Source organism: Vanessa tameamea, chromosome 11, assembly GCF_037043105.1.
Source record: "Vanessa tameamea isolate UH-Manoa-2023 chromosome 11, ilVanTame1 primary haplotype, whole genome shotgun sequence".
Taxonomy (NCBI): Eukaryota; Metazoa; Arthropoda; class Insecta; order Lepidoptera; family Nymphalidae; genus Vanessa; species Vanessa tameamea.
In genome coordinates, this window is record NC_087319.1 from 5,574,311 (window position 1) to 5,594,986 (window position 20,676).

The 20,676-nt window shown below is 32.2% G+C and overlaps 2 protein-coding genes across 3 annotated transcripts in view; one reads left to right on the plus strand and one right to left on the minus strand.

The window, feature by feature from the left end:
• The window catches only part of LOC113400854 (cytochrome c oxidase assembly factor 5), a 390,179-nt gene that overhangs the window by 76,580 nt on the left and 292,923 nt on the right, over positions 1 to 20,676 (minus strand). The gene's annotated exons all lie outside the window — the stretch shown is intronic.
• The window catches only part of LOC113400839 (serum response factor homolog), a 224,792-nt gene continuing 218,334 nt past the window's right edge, over positions 14,219 to 20,676 (plus strand). For both annotated transcript variants that reach the window (XM_064216255.1, XM_026640509.2), the window contains exon 1: positions 14,219 to 14,766. In XM_064216255.1, the coding sequence (XP_064072325.1) occupies positions 14,362 to 14,766 (405 nt within the window). In that variant the 5' untranslated portion in view covers positions 14,219 to 14,361. The remainder of the gene's footprint in view (positions 14,767 to 20,676) is intronic.

Consider the following 20,676-nt stretch of genomic DNA (forward strand, 5'->3'; position numbering starts at 1 on the left):
TATAAGAGATTTGTTTTTCTTAAAGCAATCTGTACTTATATTGGAATATTAATAAAACGTAATTTGATACGTTACGTTATTGATGCTAGACTGATGTCGTCTAATGTTAAAAAAAATATTGAAGTAATATTATGTTATTGAAGTAATTCCAATAAAGAATGGTAATCCAGCATAGGATGAGTTACAGGAACAAGAGTAGGACAACATTTGAAACTCTTTTTTTGAAATACATAATAGCTCATTGTGAATATTAGGAATGGGTTATTTCACGTAACCAGTAGAACCTGACAATATATACGTAAAAAAACAAAATGAATATTATGCAAATGTGTCACATTTTTCCAGTAATTGTTATATTATTGGTTGTTTGTGATATTTTGCCGGCCTTACCTTTTACACAAGATTTTCAATAATTATATTTAATGAACGATGATGATTTACTTGATTTGTACCTGTGAAAAAGCTTATTCCTCAATGGTTTTAGATATCGACTTTGATTACTAGTTACTAAACTGCTTTATAATAATTAAAAGTGCCAAGTGTTTCGTGTTACCTACATATCATGTCATTTAAACCAAAGTATGAAAACTATTAATTATTTATTAAAATTAACTTTCTCTCCTAGAAATCCCTACATAATTTACGTAGAATAATTAAATATATAATATAAGATTAAAACGACTAAAATTCGCAAATTCTCTGACTAGCTATGTGCAAAAGTATATCTTTAAAGCTTCATAATAGAATAGATAACACATGAGAGTCGTATGAGATTTTTTTTATCCACTATTTGGAACTTATATACCGTACAACAGAACGTCACGACGATCACGAAAACGTTGCCGGGTTTTAAGGCGTTCTCATTAAATACCCAATATGTGTATAAAATGCCTTATACATAAAACTCAAAGCCTGACTCTAAACAAGACTCTTATTGGTTAGCGGTTAGCTGCTCCGTAAGCAATGTCAAGTTAGTTTTAATGGACTATATCTAAGTGATGTTAACTAATGACGGGAGTTAGGAGCTCATCCCAAATTATGTAAATTTGTAAATAGTGTACAAGGAAAGGGTAGTTACTTTGAGATAAGAAATATATATGACTATAATCTGGTTAAAAACATTCCTGTAAAAGTCTACGCCAAGTCTCGTAGCATTTCCCCGAATAAAGTTTTGAGACACCGAAAAGAGACAAGACCGCTATTTGATTGTACCTTTGTCTACGCAGCTAACAAATTATTATGTAAAAAATTAAATCTAGGTTAAATTCTATTTTTTAAATTATAATACGGGACTATTTGAAATAAATATTTATATTTAATTTTATTTTAAAGTTATGTTTTTTATATTATATTTTCGAAATAAATTAGAAACCTATAGGCAGATTTACGTGGAAACTATACGTATACAATTTATAAATATTTATATTATTGCGCCTTTATAATACTATTAGGCAGTATCTCTTATAGTTTCGCCATATTGCATCTGAAAACCATTCGAAATGTTGGTTATTCAGTCAATACTTATACATCCGAGAAGCTTTCTCGGATGTATAAGTATTAAAATCATCAATGGGTCGAACATGTCTAAATCTTCAGTTTTAACTATTTTTAACAAAAGAACGTAATTAAAATATTCATGTAGTTATTTCATTTTATAAATAACTTGTTCACACTGTAATCGAAGTAAAGTTCATAACGTGGATTGTATTCGAAATTTCGAATTTAATTTAAAATATTTATATATATATATAAAATATTAATTTAATAAAATTTCGAAATTAATCAAAGTCTGACGCTGGGTAATATGAATCATTATATGTATATATATAAATGAGGATTATAATATTGAGGATTATCACTTTTAACCGCTCCCAGTATTCTAACATATAAAAAATGAGCAATTTTGGCAAATAAAGTATTGTTAGGCATCAACGGCAACGATGACTACTGTCGACATAGACTAGCTGCTGCAGGAGGTATTATAGTTCACAGGTGTGTGCGTAAGCAGGTCCATTCTATATTCTCTTACTCTCAGACAGCTCAGGCGCTGGATACACAGCTGTACGTGTGTATATATATGTGTGTGTATATGTGTGTGTATGTTACGTACAGCTGTGTATTATATAAGTATACACTAAATTCATGGCTGCTACTTTCAGGAAGATCTTTTATTTGCTCGATCTGAGTTGAACCAAGAGAAACGTTAGTTTTTAAAAACAATGGGCAATCTCACAATACATTTTGAAATTCAAAATTTAATATTGAATTAATAGTTAAAGATAATTAGAGTGTGTGACCGGCCATTCGCATTCTCGACATAGCGACGCAGTAATTTTTCTAAATAACGGACTGGCTGTCTGATTTATTTTCACACTTAACTTACATATGTATGTATATTTTTTGCTAAGCGCATATTATGGTCTATGACTGCTTTAGTAAAACAGGAAGATATTTATCAGCGCTGCAGTGTTAGTTGATTCTGACATCTGTTTTCGATATTATATTTTTACGTGGTTTTTCTTGTACAATATATTTCCTTGGAAAAAAAAAATAAAAAAAATTAGACGTATAATGGGACACTCGGTTAGAACGAAGTTGCTTTCGTTATATATTATGTATAAAATACCCGACACAACAAAACAAATTAACAACGTACGGCAGTAATTAAATGGTAAACAATGACAAAAAATAAATACTAATAAAGTAATATAAAAACGTATACATTACAAAGAGACAGATATACAATAGATAACGCTTTTTCAGCTTAGTTCACTCCACTCTGAGCCGCGTAAAAGAACTTCGTTCCAACAATTCTGAGTCTAAATTTGACAGGTTATTAACTTATACGCAGACATATTCCAAACACGCCTTGTAACTACTACAATTTACCTAATAGGAACAGTGGAAGTACTAAGAGTTTAGAGAAATGTTTAGTTTTGGTTATACTAGACTCTAGTTCGAAACTTATATGTATTTCGGAATTGTAAATTTCAAAGCATTCTTTCTTCAAAATTTTCCAACAATGTTTGTTCTTATCTGTGATTGTGGTTGACGTCATATAATTTTTTTAAAAGATTAAAATCATATCTATACAGATAATGCAATCTTGATCTTGCCATAAAATATATTTCAATGATATAAATCAAATTTAGTCCAACAATAATATAAATGGTGGAGAACACTGAACAAACAGTATTTGATGATGGATTCGATTTTAAATTATTATAGAATACAGACGGACAAATTACATCGCTAATATGTCTTAAACATTATACATAAATAAAGCGTAAATACAAGCGCTTCTCTACTACTTCCTCAAACTTAACATAGTAGTATAAATCTTGGAATTTTGTTCTCATTAATTGCAGTTTTATATTTATTATTAGAATGTTATTCACAATAAATTATATAATTTAAAATATAACAACAAAAAAAAATCCAATTTGCGGATCTGCATCCAAAAATAAAACATTGCCTACGTGTTTAACTCTAAATTTATTGACGTTAATTACTTTTACTTGTCTGTCTAGTGGCTCATATACAATGCGAGCCTGGTCCTGCAGATCTCGAGGTCCTGGATTAAAAGCCCAGAGGAGCCGATAATTGAGTTTCTCATTAAAGAAATATTCAGTTGCAACTGAAATTTGGAAGTTGATTTAAAACTGTGTCATTTCGGATCGTTGTCCTTTCGGTTTATGAGACTGGGGGGTTAGAGTGGGTACCAGTGTTGGCCTATCATTTGTATGATGCTGATTGAATTTGATAATGTTCATTTTGAAAGCTACCTATGTTCAAATATGAATTTTTTGTTTGAAATGATATTGTGCTCAAATGACTTTATTAGATATAGTAGTACTAATTACACTTAGATACTCGTTTACAGCCAAAAGTTAAGAAAATTAAAATATAAAAATATAATATTATTTATATAAATGACCAACAACCAGTGTTTAAAGAGTGTGCCGGAATATCCCCAGCGGATTGACAAAACAACCTGCAAGTACACGGTCACTGTTATGTCATTAATTGGGATAGTAAAGATTCTAGGATATGGAGCGGTTTTTTAAGGATACAAACAAAATAATCTTTAAATCCAACGCCCACGCAAACAAAGTCGCACTATACGTATATAGTACAAGTTACGCAATGTAACAGGGTAAATAAACAAGATTTTTGTTATCAATCGATTTGCAATTAAGTCAAATTTCTTAAATTAAAATAACGGATTTTTAAAGTAAGAAAGCTGATATATGTTGTACTTTGCAAAAAAAGATATCCCGCAGCGGCTAATCGATACCTATCATCGAGTGTAAATAATCGATTTTATGTCCGATGTTATTCCGAAATATTCATACATGCGATTAAATTATAATTTGTTCAATTGATTTAATGTTATAAATATGTGTTATTTTTTAAATTGTTTAAATATATAGCTCCGGTCATTATGAGTCATGTTGGCTAATAACATAATGGTATTATTGCTTATGAAACTACTATTTATATAAATGTTAATTAATATTCTCTAGTCGTTAAAAACATAATATTAAATATAAAGAACATAATAAATAAAAATATAAATTATTCTTATTACAATTTATTTACCCTCGCGTTATGTAGGCGAGCTTGGTATGCCCCGGGCAAATTGAGCAACTTATTCATAATTATGTAAGATAAAAGTATAATATAAATATGTGATTCAGAATTTTGATTTAATATTTTTGGTATTTAATTATGGTTACTCTTAAATCAATACCACAGACAAAACGTCTTTAGAAATTACTTATTAAAAAAATAAAAGCTATTAGCAAACAGGTAATATAACGATACACTCCTTATATCTTTTATTTATTTTTAATAGATAGAATAATAGATCCGGAGCTATAAATCAATAAATAATATGTCAATGCAATTTGGACTAAGCTGATATTTAATTTAAAATTCTATGTTTTTTTTTTTCGGAATATGGTAGTTTCGATAAGAAATATCGAATTAATTCAATCCTTGATTTTAATCACATTAATCAACATTAAAGATTTAACTGGGTCTCTTTTTCCAATAAAAGAGACTGCTGGTAAGGATATGTGGCATAAAAATACTTACTGGCGAATTTAATCCATTGAAATATATTTCAAAAAATAAACTTGACAATTATGTTTTTTTGACGGCTCCCAAGTCGTATCGGTTCGGAAAAACCGCCGACGAAAGACTTTATTATGTAGGCAACATAATAAAGCACAAGTGTTTGGGAAGGCCAAGTTCATTCTCTATTCACTCATTCTCATTGTCTTTAGGGACGGTAATCCAACAGGCTCGAAGAGATGTCAAGCGAAGGGCGGCTTTATATACGTTCAATGCCGGTTACAATAATTTTAAAATGATACTGGATTTTAAATAGAAGAACCGGAGTGCGTATAATGTGCACACTTGTGTACTATCATATGACCCGCGTAGTTGTCTGGTATCTCTTAAGATTGGCCACAACGGCCGAAATCAGTTAGGAGGACATCATGTATGTAGCCCGAATTTATTTGCATCGAATCGGATAGGATAGACTTTAATCGGATAATAGTTACAAGGTTACATTTTTAGGTACATTTAGGTATTTTTATTTCTTACTAATAAATTTTCATCATAGCGTAGGCTGCGAAATTTTCGTCTTAATTCTAAAAATGACATCGATATTCGCAATAGGATGCAAAGGTAGAATAATGTTTAGACTTACTACAATGTTTCCAATATATAATTAGGTCTTTTGGCTTCTGGGGTATGTTATTCTTATTAACTAAATCCCGTGCGACTGACGTGCGATGCGTGATTCGTGATTGAAGTGTATTAGGGCTGCAAACCTGATGGGTGTCCGTTGCTTGATATTTTGTTGTCAACCGAAATTTGTCCAGATGCAGTCATAGACTGCGATGTTTTGGAAGACGAAAAGATAAGATGACTTAAATAGATTTAACTACAGAAACTTGATTTCCCCTATAGCCTGGTCGCAGTCGCTATATGAGAAACTGACAAAATTCGAGCCCCGGGCAGGCCCAAATTGGCTTCGGCCTTTCAGGAAGAGATTATTTTTTTATTTCGCTACATAAATCAATGCTATGCAGATACAACAGTAATTAAATACTACAACAAAGTCATTAATTGTTGAACGTATTTTGCAATTTTTTAAGCTATTGAAACGATAAGACATACTTTATGATATCTTTAAAACATTATTTAAATATTATTACGACTTCTGTCGCAGTTTTTGTATGTACGCTAATTGGTTCACTTAAATGAAAGGTATGTTGAAATATAAAATAACATATTGGTAATATTTTATTTATTTTCGAATATTTAAGTTATTATTATACGGATCCTTTTATTATACCACCCCGTCTTCATACAGGTAAAATAACTCCATGGTTATTTTTATCTTGCCCATTAATAAATTAAAATCTCTAATAAATATCTAAAATAAAATATCTAATAAAAACTATTGATAAATAAGACATATTAGTCAATACAAGATTATATTAATGATAAAAAAGCGTGTTAATATTTTCTGATTTGAGACAGGAAACAATATATCAATTTAACTGTACCTCAATGACATAAGCTGTTTAATTAAAATGGTGGAAAGGATTACTATACAATTTGACGGTTTTTGTCAGTAGAATCTACTTCCGAATTGATGGACGCTTTACATTTGTAACATGACGATTCAAAAGTGACGTTGCCTACTTGAATAATTAATATTTTGTTTTAGATTTTAATTTTGTCTGTGTTGGTGTACGTGGGGTACGCCAGTAAAGTCGGCATGATTTCTTTTGACATATTTGACATAGCATATTTCAGCCTTATTACACAAAACTTTAATTAGAATTAAACATTTCGTATGCAGCTGAAATAAGTGATTCGAGATGGCCCAGTGGTTTGAACGTGTGCTTCTTTACAGCGCGAGTTCAAGTTCAGGCAAGTTTGACGGAATTTCCATGCGCTTAATTTGTGTTTATAATTCATCTCGTGCTCAACGGTTAACGAAAACATCTTGAGGAAGCGTTCATGTTTCTAATTTAAACGAAGTTCTGCCATATTCATACATATACCAATCCGCATTGATAAGCCCAAAACCCCCTCCTCAAAGTGAGACGAGACAGACCAGTCGTGGGATTTTTGCAGCCCTAACGCGTTCAGCCAGACGCGGCGGTGGCGGCCGTTTGTTTAATAATTTGTGTGAAGTATATTTACAATTCAGGAAATAATTATTTAATATGTTTTGGAATAATACTTTTGTTCATTTTGTTTTTAAAAAAAGAGATTCACTTTCACATCAAATAACTTTAAAATTATTGCTACACAAGATACAGATAAACCTTTTGAATCGTAGACTTTTCTTATTTAAATATTTATTAAGAACGCATTATTATTTAGTTTCGGTTTTCCTAATGCATTGTCTACAAGTAAATATATTTATTAAATTTCAATATTAAAATGAATTTTCAGATATTAAAAGTTATTATGAATCATTTTGTTCATTCAGTTACGTAAAAAGAATATTCGATACTTCGTTGACTACGACCCATCAAAAACATTAGAAATTAATACACATGAATGAAGAATTATTTAAAGTACTGAGTAACCCAAAACCGTTAAAACGAACAAAAATGCTTCCGCGAAGCATTCTATTAGCCGGAAAAGATAGCATCAGTTCAAACAAAGCAAAAGTGCGTCCATATATCGGTCGTTACTTAACTTACGACTCCACTATCGTATTGTCGCGATATATTCGAAAACGCGACCGCAAATCGCTCGGGTGCCCTTTGTGGCACCGACTACGCGCATTGTAAGCGCTAACACGGTAGGTGTTAATGTCGAACCCCACAAATATGTAGCACGCGAAAAACAAAAGTAAAGCCGAGACTGGGTACAAGCGCGCTCGGTGCACAATTTATTGGCGCGTAACACGGCTGAAGAAATTTTAATTAGAATGGCCTTTTAATGAATAAAGACATAAAGCATGTTGGGAGATTCCAGTGATTTTCCCCGATTTGTGGCGTGCCGGTGTAATTGGTGACTAGACGAGGATATTCCCGCGATGCGGAGTATGCCAAGACATGTCTGACTGAATGCCGATTGCAACCCATTGTCGAGCTGGAAGCGATGGCCAGTCTTCGTTGAAACAGTTAAATGGACTTTAAGAGTTTGGAGTACCTACTTTTTTCTCGTTTACTTACTTGATTTTAATTATGGATTTTTATTTCGTAGGTGTGTTACTAATTGTAGTTAACATAAATTAAATATATAAATATACTATTTAACTATATATTTTACGGGAATGTTAGTGATCGGTGGCTGTGGTACTTAATCATGGATGTTAATTGTTTATTGGTATTGGTAATATTTAATAATATTATTTATCAATCGAAGTAAGGTTGTGAATTTAAGTAGAATTAAAAAAATTGAAGCTTCGTCGTCGCAACGATTGAAAATATATTACTTTATGTATACTTTTTCAGCGCGACAGGTTTGTCTAAACACAAAACCTAATCTGAGTAAAATGAAATTTCGGACTGATCGACGGGACGAAGATTTAGGAAAAATAACTTATTCCTTTCATGCAATTTTCTAGAATAGTTACATTAAATAGTTTAGGTTTTTTGTTTATAGAATCAATCAGTCAGCAACTGTGCACATTCTTTGCCTTTTATACTACATAGATCAAGTTTTCCTACAACAATTACTAAATAGTACAACTAAGTAAACAAAATGAGACTCGGTAATATTTTGTTTGTTTAACTCCCGGTTTATATTAATTATTATTTATAAGATGATTCAAAATGCTCAACTATCGTGAACAGTCAAAAATTGACGTACATCAATGCGTTTTTTAATGCATGCATGCTAAAAAGTATGTTATATAGTCAATATTGCATATAATTTTTTGACATTTCACGATCATCTATGCTATATTCGAATTCGTTCTTCCAGAATAATGCCGGCACGAAAACTCGTGGAAGATCATCTTTCATTAAAAAACATTGTTTATTATAAGAACGAATAAGATAAGATTACAATGGCTCCGCAAGTCAATCCTGATGACGCAGGCGTTTGAATATAATAACGAAACTTGCCATTTTCAGGCATCACCCAACAACGGCGGGTCATCGAACCGATACGCTGTGACGAATAGATTATATGTTGTCACCATAAGTTAAGGGAACGTTACTGGCATATTAATTATACGTAACCTTATAACACCTTTGATCTTATATACATAATTCTTACAACTAATTAGTTTAGTTGTTGTATTCATGTTTCATCATGAATCCCACTATTTTCCAGGTTGGTAACATGTTGATCAGAAGCCCAGGACGTAAGCTCATCCATTCAAGTTTCAGCTATACCGATCCAGGTTTTGTTGATAATCTTTATGTGCATATAAATTGAAAGCGAAATTTTACATGCACACAATAGAATACAATTTTAAATGTTTTAGTCTCTATATATATGTGTATATAGGTATTGCTTAAATCTATCAAAACAATAGTGACGTTCAGGGGTTGAACAAAAATGACAGTTCCGTTACTTAGTACCTATATACATTACTAATATGCTGCTATTATTCTAATATTTGTTTTCTGGAAAATATTCTATTATGTAAGTTCGAACGATATAAAATATTGAAAGTCTTAATTATTATAACTTTACCTCTCAGTCAATACTTCAACTTTTCTACTGTACAAAGGGCAACACTTTGGACAACGATGTGTCTTATGATAAGGGGAAAGGAAAAAAAGCTTATCAATTTGTCTACTTAGCCTACCGCAGTCCACCGTCAGACATTATCCTCCCCGAGGTGAGGCAAAGCTTTCGCAATCTTCTGCATCTTTTAGGTTCCATCCATGCGATCGATCAAATCCTATTTCATGCTGACAAGAGATATTTACTGTTAGGGTATTTGGATCAGTATGCAAGTAGCAAATTATTAACGATGTTATATTTGGATAGAAGTTGCAATATATTAAAACTGAGACCGTCCAGAAGGGAGAACAAGAACCGTCCAAAAGACACTGGGCGGTTTTTTGTTTTTGATTAAAATTATAAAGTATTAAAATAATTTAAATTTCCTAGTAATTATAATTAAAAAATGTTCGATTCGTGATTTCGAATAATAATGCGGGCCCTACACAGTGGCATATTGAATGGCATTGCGTCAACGCCATGGCTGGCACACGCCGCATTTGGCGTGGAATGCGTACCAGCTGCGACCGTTTAGAAAGTCTCAATACTGTGACGGAAATCACTTTTTCGATTACATTTCGTATTAATATATAACTATTATATATTAGTTTATGGAAATATTACTTTAAATGACGTTGTGCGGTCACGTCAATATTATTTTCTTTACTACTGAATAATTTGATGTATCCATTTTAGAGATACATAAAATTATCTTTATACAAATAATTACTTTAGCCCAATGAATGTTTTGAAAGGTAATGTTAAAAAAAAATTAAACCACTTCTATACATTGACTAGTATATTTATTGTTTATATTTCAATTTCGATGCAACCGATTCTGATTAAATCGTTTTATTGGAAGGAATACAGGTTGTCTGTATATTACTGAAAATTAAATGTTTTAATATTGTAGGCAAATTTACATATATATACTTTTTAAATTTTCCAATAGGTAGGTAGGGCTGGAAAACGATAGGTCACCTGTGATGCCATTATGGTTATAGCATAGCAACTGTTGCTATCAAATATTTGTTGATGGATAAATGTCGCAGTCGATAAATCAGTATTTTGGATATATTTGATATATATATATCAAATATATCCAAATTGATGGCAGATATCCGAATTGATGGCAACAAATATTTGATAGCAACAGTTGCTATATGCTATAACCGTAATAGCACCACCGCTTATTGTGACTGTAAAAAATAAATATTAACTATTCCTTCCATCGTCATCTTACCCTTCAAACCGTTAATATGTACATATAATTAAAACCAATGTCTACGCCACAAAAATCATGCACACGTTTAATTACACTGCGTTCTAGAGAAGGAAAATTAGTATGAAAATATTTAATTTCTTATTGTTTTAACCACAATATTCATGTATTAAATTTTAATCCCATTATTAATATGATATTATCATTATCTTTGTAGAAATAAATAAACTAAGTTTTCAAAACTATTTATTTCTAACTAGTCGTCGCCCGTGCCTTCGCTTTCGTTTTCAGGGTTGCTTGTCAGATATTAGGCAAATTATAAATAGTCCTTCCTTGGCTTTCAAGATTGTTTCATACCAAATTTCATCAAACTCGGTTGTATTTTTTGCTATGAAAGAGACAAACACATAGACAGAGTTACGTTTGCATTTTTAATATTAATAGTATAGATTTCACATACTTGTAGGTAGTTCAGCAATTTAGAAGGTTTATTCTCCGGAAACTTTATATCGTTAAACTAAACAGTTTTATCATTTCGGTAACTCATTAATCGACAACCAATAGTAATATAAGTAATTTTTCCCGTGTTTAATAATAATTCACGCTTGTGACGTCAACAGTCTGAATTGAAAGATTTAATGTAAATATTTGTATTATGCTGCTGCATCTTCTGGTATAAGTTTTATGTAAATTGGTTTAGTATTTTTTTCAGTTAGGTATTACAAAAAAAATATTAGTAACTACAGATTAGAAAGAGCTTTCACTTTTTTATATATTTATCATCTCAAAAAGTACAAATGATTGTAGATTTTAATGAAAGTTACAAGTTAAATGTAGAGATATTATTAAGTTATATATTATCCAAAATAACTTATTTAGTATGGTTTTCCTGACCCAATTATGTGTTCGAATGTACACTAATCAAAATATTTTAGAATTTAATATAAATTCTGTAGAACATTTGTTCCGATAGTATGTCTGAGTCAGATTCGAGATATCTGCTAAACTTTCCCGGTGTTGACGTAATTGCATGCGGTAAAATGTTTCAAAATTATTTAATTATTAGAAATTAAACGTCATTTTTTTAATAAAAACGGCTTGAACTAATTATTCAAACCGATTTAATTTAATTTTCTATTGGAGTGGCAGATAACCAACATATTAATAACAATGCCCCATTTCAAGGATTTCTAATATACCTACTTACCCCTCTAATTAAGATTTAAGCTTCTGCTAGGAGTGGGGACCATAATAATCAGGATCGAACGTGTGCCTGTTTACGTAGCTAGGCCTCCCGTCAACCAATGCGCAGTTGGCACTCAATGCGTTTTCAAATAAAGTCGTAGAATTGAATTGACAAGGAGTTTAAAATTTGAAACTTAAGTATAAAGTCAGAGTGTCTCGGTTTTAGTTTCTTACTATGACTAAAATTACTTTTGACAAAAAGTACAGTTAAGATTTATTACTGTGAACTTAGCGATAGGATAGTCAGGTCCTCGCGTTGCTTGTTCTGAGTTTAAGAATAATGGTCGTTCTGTCATTCAGCAAGAGTGTCGCCACCGGTGGTGAATTCAACTAGCAGATGTAATTTAAAGACACTACGACGATGGCAATTACCAAGCGATCCTTGATATCATTGATTTGTAAGTATGAAGATTGTTTGATAATTATTTTATACTAACTTAATTATGTTTACCTTATTAAGACAACTCCAAAATATATATTTAAGACTTGTACTAAAAAAATATATTTTATCTAATATGTACTGATTTTATTTCAATTTTTTTTTAGTAACATATTTTGTATTGTACCTACTGTTTCATTACATTCCTTTTTTTTTGTATACAAAATCACCAGTTCATAGTATATAAGTTATCTAGTTCATAAATATTATTGTAGTTGTCGTTGTTTATGGCTCGAAATCAAATAAGTATCTATTTCACCAAATAATAAAAGTTACCGGTTTTTAATAAAATTTTCTATTAGTGTTAGTTAGTGATTTATAGATATAAGCAATCTGACGGAACGCGTTGAAATCTACTATTTTTAAAAGTAGGAAGACACATATCTTGAGAATTTGTAGAAACAGTCAAAGTTTACAACTAATAATAACTTAAAGAAAAATATATACAATCACAGGCAGACACTAATATGTATATTTATTAAAAATAATGAAAAACAGGTCAAAGAACTCAAATGTAATAAAGTTGTCTTAAAATGGAAAAATTGCAAATTAAACGCCTCTGCGAGCGACACGGATGGAAACTAACAGATTTTCGCTAACAACGCAATAAAATTGACAAATAAAAAACAAATTTATATATTTTTTCCAACACCTACACCGATGATGACAATAGATGTTAATTCTGTAACTGTTAGTTTTTAATTCAACTCATATTTTGTTCTTTGTTGAGTTTTATAAGCTTAAGAAACGTCAGCTGCGAGTCGTTACCATCGGTTCATAATTATGTATTTTTTATATTCCAAAATATGTGCATAAGTACTTATAAGTACAGAAAATAATATTTAAGACGATTATAATATTTTATTTTCAATTATTATAAAATCGAGAGCATAGAGAGATATTTTTCAGAAAAATTTCATAGCTCTTTTCGAAAGAATTTTGTTTTTGGACTTTAATATTTTATTAATGTTTAAACTTCTATGCAAAAATGCCGATGCAGACGTTTCCATTTAGAAGAAAACGTATTTAAGTGCAATGCAATGGTTATGCCTTCCTAGAGACAGTGAACCTATTTTAAAAGCATATTGGACTGGAAAATCGGACACAAAAACTTAGCATTATATCTCTTTGACGGACCTGTAACATTAGTATCTATCTATAGGCATAATATGTCAACGCATAAGTATGTAATGCACAATGAGGAACGTGACAAAGTTTTTAATTATTAGACGTGAAAATCGCCAGCTGCGAGTAGGAGGGATTTCAGTGGCCCCCATTTGACCGCCATTGCCATATTTGGCACGGCTCGAGTCTAAATATGGCTCGCGGCCAGCCCACCGCTCCGCCGCCGCGTTCGCAGCGCTCGCTTCCGACTCTATTATTTCTATTTACGAAATAAACTCAAAATAAAAGCTCTATTTTAAAACAGATTTCGGGCACTGAAACGTTCGCGGGTTCCCGGTTTCCTACGGATGTGTCGGGTTACGCCGCTCCCGATATCTCCGTCCCTATCGAGAGGCGAGTTTACATTTCGCGTAAGAGCGAGACCGCTAGAGGTCGAGGTGCGCGGGACGGAACCGCGCGAAGTCAGTCGCGGTCCGAGCGGCCGAGCCGTCAGTCCCGCCCTCGGTTCTATCGCGTTTTCGGTCAGTCTCCGTTCGGCGTTCGAACGGTGAGGTGTGTAAAGCGCGTGTGCGCACCGGTTACTGTGGCGTACTGCGAGGTTATAATGGACGCGCCCGGCGGAGCGCGGGAGCCCCGCTTCGGGTCGCCTTATGGTATGGGACTCCTGGGAGATGTGCCGGACATGTATGGAGCGGGCCGGCCACCGAGCTCCCTCGGCGGCGGTGGAGGCCTCCGGCCAGGCATGCAGGCCTGCCCGGTGCCTAGAGCTGGTGTGAAGCGCCCTTCAGACCAGTGCTACGACGAAAGACCGTCTCAAAGCCTCGGACTAGAACACTGTGCCATGCCCGACATTGCTGATGATGGCTATGCTTCCCTTCAGCCCAAGAAATCCCCACCGTCGAATGGCAAGAAGACCAAAGGTCGCGTGAAAATTAAAATGGAGTACATTGATAATAAGCTACGGCGATACACGACTTTCTCGAAGCGGAAGACAGGAATCATGAAGAAGGTGGGTCGCTGAGACTACTTTTGGCAATATTCCATAATGTTGGCCTATGAAGAGTACTGGTCACTATGAGCTGTGTGGAAGTGTAATATATTATCCTCTTAATCAGACAGTGAAAGGGGATATAAAATTGTGTAAAATAACATAACAGTCTAGAAAAAGTGTAACAAAACAACTCAAAATAAGACGTTACCAAAAATTTGAGGCTACGAAATAGCTATCTTTCCTACAACTATTCAAAAATTTATTTAATTATATCTTAAAATATTTAATAACAAGCATTAAATAATTTATAGAATCTATTTGTAATATTTTAATTAAATATTTATATTAAATAATGTAAGATGTGTTCTATTTACTATTATTTATTTACAACGCTTTCATAGATTTTGAAATGAATCATTTACAAATTGAAAGAGATTGACTTTACATAATTAGAAGAAGTTAAACGATATTATTATTATATTATTAATGAATAACATTAATCAATATATCAGAAAAACTACTGTTTTGCTTAAAACAAGCAAAAAAATAAAGAAACTTGTATTAAATATTTTGAAGTGAATATGAGTGCTCTCTTGACAATGAATGGCGTTTAAACTTATTAAGGCAATAAGAAAAAGGATATAAAATGATAAATATTGAATTTATTGTGGAAAAGCAGCACAACTTGAGGTTTGTTTTTTTGCAGAGGTTATGTTAAACTCTTTAAAGTCAACAGATGGAATATTGCTGAAAGTGTATCAATATGCATGTTTTATCTATTTAAGAGCATATTTTCATTTCGGAGAAGGTGAAAATGTGTGTTTAAACCGATTTTTATGTGTTTTTGTGAGCATTTGTGAAGAAAGTTTTGACAGATGTCAGCTGATATACTACATTCAGTCGTAAGTATACTGTGTTTGCTTTTTATACAAGATCATTATTGCAACTGTAGTTTCGTTTTAAAAACTTAATAAATAAAAACCTTTTAATGATTCTTAGTAAAAAATTATGTTATTCACTTAAGTAGGGTAAGAATCATCTGTCACACAGTTTTATGTATTTTCTAATAGATGGCGCCACTACACACATTAGTAACAAATTCGTAGTAATAATAATAATCAATTTACTTAATAATTGATCTAAAATAAACATTTACAATGGTATTGGTACATCAATTACTATTTCGTATAAAAAGAAAAGTACCACAAAAATATAATTTTCCGTATTCATATACAAGCATAGGCAAACTCGTATGATGAAAAATGTAATTGTAGAAAGGATTACCTATTTATCTTTATGTAATTGATTAAGATTTATTTTTATGCATAAATATATTTTTGTACTTATTTAAATAAATAGTACTTATAAAAATAAATAATCAATGTAACATTATGTTTACGGTGGCACAAAGTTTTATCTGGCTACGGCTATTTTAATTAGTAAAACAACTCATTCGCGTAGGAAGATGTCTTTTACAAACAGGCTTTTTTCTAATCCAGAGAGGAATTTTAATAACTTTTCGCCTGCAACATTGGAACGTACTATTATACATTTTAAAATTTAAAAAAGGGTCATGGAATCATTTTTGCGACGCTAATTTTCGTTTACTTTTTCTGCCAGTACTAAAACGAAATAAACCATTTCCTTATTACAATCTCACAATTTTTTTTTAAATAAATACTTTTACTAAATTGATACAATAATCAACTTAAATATACTTTGTAGTTTCTTTCAATAATTAATAATAATGCTTCTCGATGAAAATGTTTATCAAAAGTAAGGATCTCAGTTGTCGCATGTACAAAAGTAAAAAACTGCACTTTTATATATACCAAAAAGGAAAAAAAATAATGTTGGTATGAAAATAACAGGATTGGGACATCGATGCTATGTAGGGTTGTCAGTCAAATCTAAGTCGCAGGCACGGAGCATACTTTGATGCGCCGATAATAAGACATTAACATATATCTAGTGCATCTTAAATTACTAAAGGGTTACGTGCATTACTTGACTATGGTACAGACATTAATCTAGATTTAGACAAAAATTTAACTAAACTTAAAAAAAAACTTATTACGTAAATATGTGAAAAGAAAAGTATTCATATTATTATTTATGGCTGTACATACACATGCCATCGACATTACGTTATTAAATGGCAATTAAAAAACATATATATTATACGCCGTATTGCTTAATTTCAGTCATTGGTTGTTTTACTTATATTAAATGTTTAACTTTTTGTGTAAAGGAACAACTCGCAATGTTTTCTCAGCGGGTGGAGACGTCACTTGTTAGCGAACAAGCGCCCGTATCCGCTTGTTATCGGGTTACTTTACATCTAATCGATAATCACGATTGAAAACGGACTAAAACTCGGACTATCGTAGATCAAGTAACAAGTTTTGGAAATATATTCTAAAGGATATACGTTCCTGATAAAAATAAAATAGTTTATAAAAAGGGTAGTTTTAATTTCGTAAGTAGTGTGTGGATGTTATTACTAAAAAAATATACCTAACTTATATCTATTATGCTAGTATGCTATAACGATTACAACACGTTTAATTTTGTTTTAATTATGTTTAAAAAAAACATACCAAATAATTCGAGTTATTTTGTTGGTTTTAACTAAATGTACAAAAATTATATCAAAATCTGAAATGTTTGTGTCTACAAAGCCGCTATCAAAACGATATAATTTAATAAAAGTGGATAATCTTAAGGCTAGCGCTTTTAGTAAATCTCTTCAATTGTATAAATTTTTAAAAATGGCATTTACGAAGTACGTATACCTTTATCAAATTGATGTTATCATTATAAATCATATAAAAAACTATTTCAATAATTTTATTTGCTATAATAAATGGCTTTTATCTTTTTGTACACGAAGTAAATATATCCACATTCCTAAAAATATATAATTTATAACGATCTTTAAATGAAGATCTAGGATACAAGACTATTCAAGTTCTTGTCTATCTGACAGGCCAATTGGAATATTTGAGAGTAATTACAAAGCGAAGTCGTCGAGGCGCCATGATCCGTTGTCGGTATTTGTCGGCGATCCATTGTAGATGGTCGTCGTGTAATCGCCGACATCGTAGCTCTAGGCTGGTTGTAGTTGCAACTTCCCAACTGGATGAAACGTAAGCCTTGTACGCGGGTATCGCAATTTATAGCAGTATGTTACGTCGTTAGCGGGTTACATTTGAAAGATTGCTTCTGTTGCCAGGACTTTTTGTTCGATTCATGAGATTTGTTTGTTGTTTTTATAACGTTGCATGTACCAGTGGTATATTATAAATTATACATATGAGCACATCGATTGCATGTAAGATGAATCATGAGGAAAGATAAAATCAACTATCTATTTATGTATAGTTATTTCTAGTTTCGCCTTCTGTCTTTAAAATCATCCAAGTTTTCAACGTAATAATTCTCACTCGACAGGTATTAACTATTCAACTTTATTATAGGCATCGCTCCGATCAGAAACTTGCGGAGATAGTTCATTTTTAATTGACCGTCAAAGGGGCTCAGATCACGATCTGTAGACGCTAAAAACCGGTCACAGAGAGCTAAATGAGTCAACAATGTGGACAGAAATGAAACCCTTAGCCTATGATACTTTTCATCTTAAAGAGGTTCAGACCGCTCCGAGAATAAATTATACAGTCCGATATAGGGGTCCCGATATTGTCCCTAAGGAGGACATTTTAATAAATTTAAAATAACGATTATCGTTGTCAGGCGGAGTCGTGATTTCGTTAGGTTCGTGGTTGGGTCTAAGGCCGGAATAAGTCGTCACGAGCGATTACTAAATTAATTAGGAACTAGCTCCGATGTAGATTGCGACTTAGATTATTTTCCCACACGGACCCGAGACGCTTAGATCATGAGATTTCCTAACTATTGTTATGTGGCACGCGAAAATTGAGATGCGTCTATTAGCTATATTACCTAAATAATTAGCTAGCGTCTAGGGCTCTGTATTTTGACATCTGCCTCTTCATTTATAGAATAAAGTTGTTTTATTTAGCTTAACTTCTATAAATTTTATACGGTAGAAGAATATTTTATTACTTAACAATAATTTAATAATTTGAAGTAGTTGCGGTCTGTATGCATTAGTTGTGTATTTTAGAGATATCTTTTTAATTATATTTCAAATTACTATATTTAAAAACTATATTTAAACACCATCAAATTGTAATGTAATAAAATTATATTATTTATAATAAAATGAGATACATACATCGTTACTATTTTTATAATAATATGGGACTACTTTTAAAAGTGTCTAGTTCTTCCATTACAATCTCTTTCCATTTTCTGCAGGCCTAGTACTTTTGGGACCATATTTGGTTCTTCTGCCGTCGTGAATCAGAAGATCAACCCCATCATTATTTTTAAAAAAGCACCACTTTACTCTTTAAAAAAAAAATGAGATGTTCATCATTTCAAAGTATTTCAGAATAGTACATTTATTGTTATTATTATAACAGATATTTGTGTTATTAGAGAGATGAATCCTTTTTTACTTAAAATCCTCTACCACTCGGCCCGCGCCTGCTTCCATTATTAGCATTACAAAACGCGGGCCGTGAGATATGGGTCGCCGACTCGCTCGCACTGCTTTGCAATTAGTGTACGCAATAAATAATTGTTTCATTTTGGCAAAACCTCCTCAACGTTTATATTTGCTTACAATTTATATTTCAAGAAAAATAGATTTTAAATAAATATATGAAGAGTAAAACAAATTAAAACATATTTTATGTATAACCACCGCTTAAAATAGAAGAGAATGTTCTAATTACTTTTATAGAAATTATTGTATGTTAGTTAACACCAAGAGAGACCGCCTAAACAAGTCGGCTACTAGGAGTTCATGACTTGTTAAGAGTTAGAGAAATGACCACCAATATAAGTAGATCTCTAGCGAGACAACTGTTTCTCTTCGATGTAGTGTATATTTGTTGCGCATCGGGGGGGGCAGGGAAGGTTAGATTGATTGGTCGGTGGAAAGGGAATGTCTGGCGAGTAGACCCGCCTCCCAGCGACACCTAACGTGAACGCCTCGTTGTTATGCGCGCCTAGTATCGTATGCCTTTGCCGAGCCAACTGCGCTTTCAAGTAGTTTTGGGGGCCCGTTAATCCGATAAAACCGGGCATTGAATAAATCATTAACAATTCCTTCAACTTTCTTGAACTTATTGCAGCATATTTTTTTGCAACATATTGAAGACAACCTGACAGTTCTATAGAACAAACAAATGATATGAAATTGACATAAAATATTTTATTTAAAAATCAATCTGTGTTCGAATTAACATCAATCTTGGTCGCAGGTTTCTTATAGACAGATGACAGGCAGTTAGAACTGATTAGCAAGAGGATGGACAGTTTGTCGACTAATCGGCGAATTTATCGGTCAGACACTAGTTCGTTAGTCGTCGGTGATATCAAAGTGTTCTCTGCGATCACGACTAAAATGTTCACGAGGTGGGTTTTTCGAGAAAATCGTTTGTATGCACGATTATCAAGGACCATTACCCGGATTTTGGCTAAATGTAACAGGCAATTGTTTTGCTGATTGAATTTGTAATGCGACTAAGATTCCCATTGCATGGCATATGGTATATGACCTTATTTTATTTATTTTTTAATTCAAAGAAAATTAGTTTCGAGGTAAATTTAGTCGAAATAAAATAAGACTTAAATTCAGTGTAAAGTTTTAAGTAAATAGAGCATTAAAACTGCTTTAAAAACTTGGAACCAAAAGAATTTTGTAGCATAAAAATAATACAGTAAATAATTAGTGTACGAAAATTACCTTTGAAGTTTAAAGTCTGCGAAGTATCCGAAAATTTTAATTAAAGACGATCTCCGTGTAATTACCCCGGAGGCGCGTACAGTCAGCCA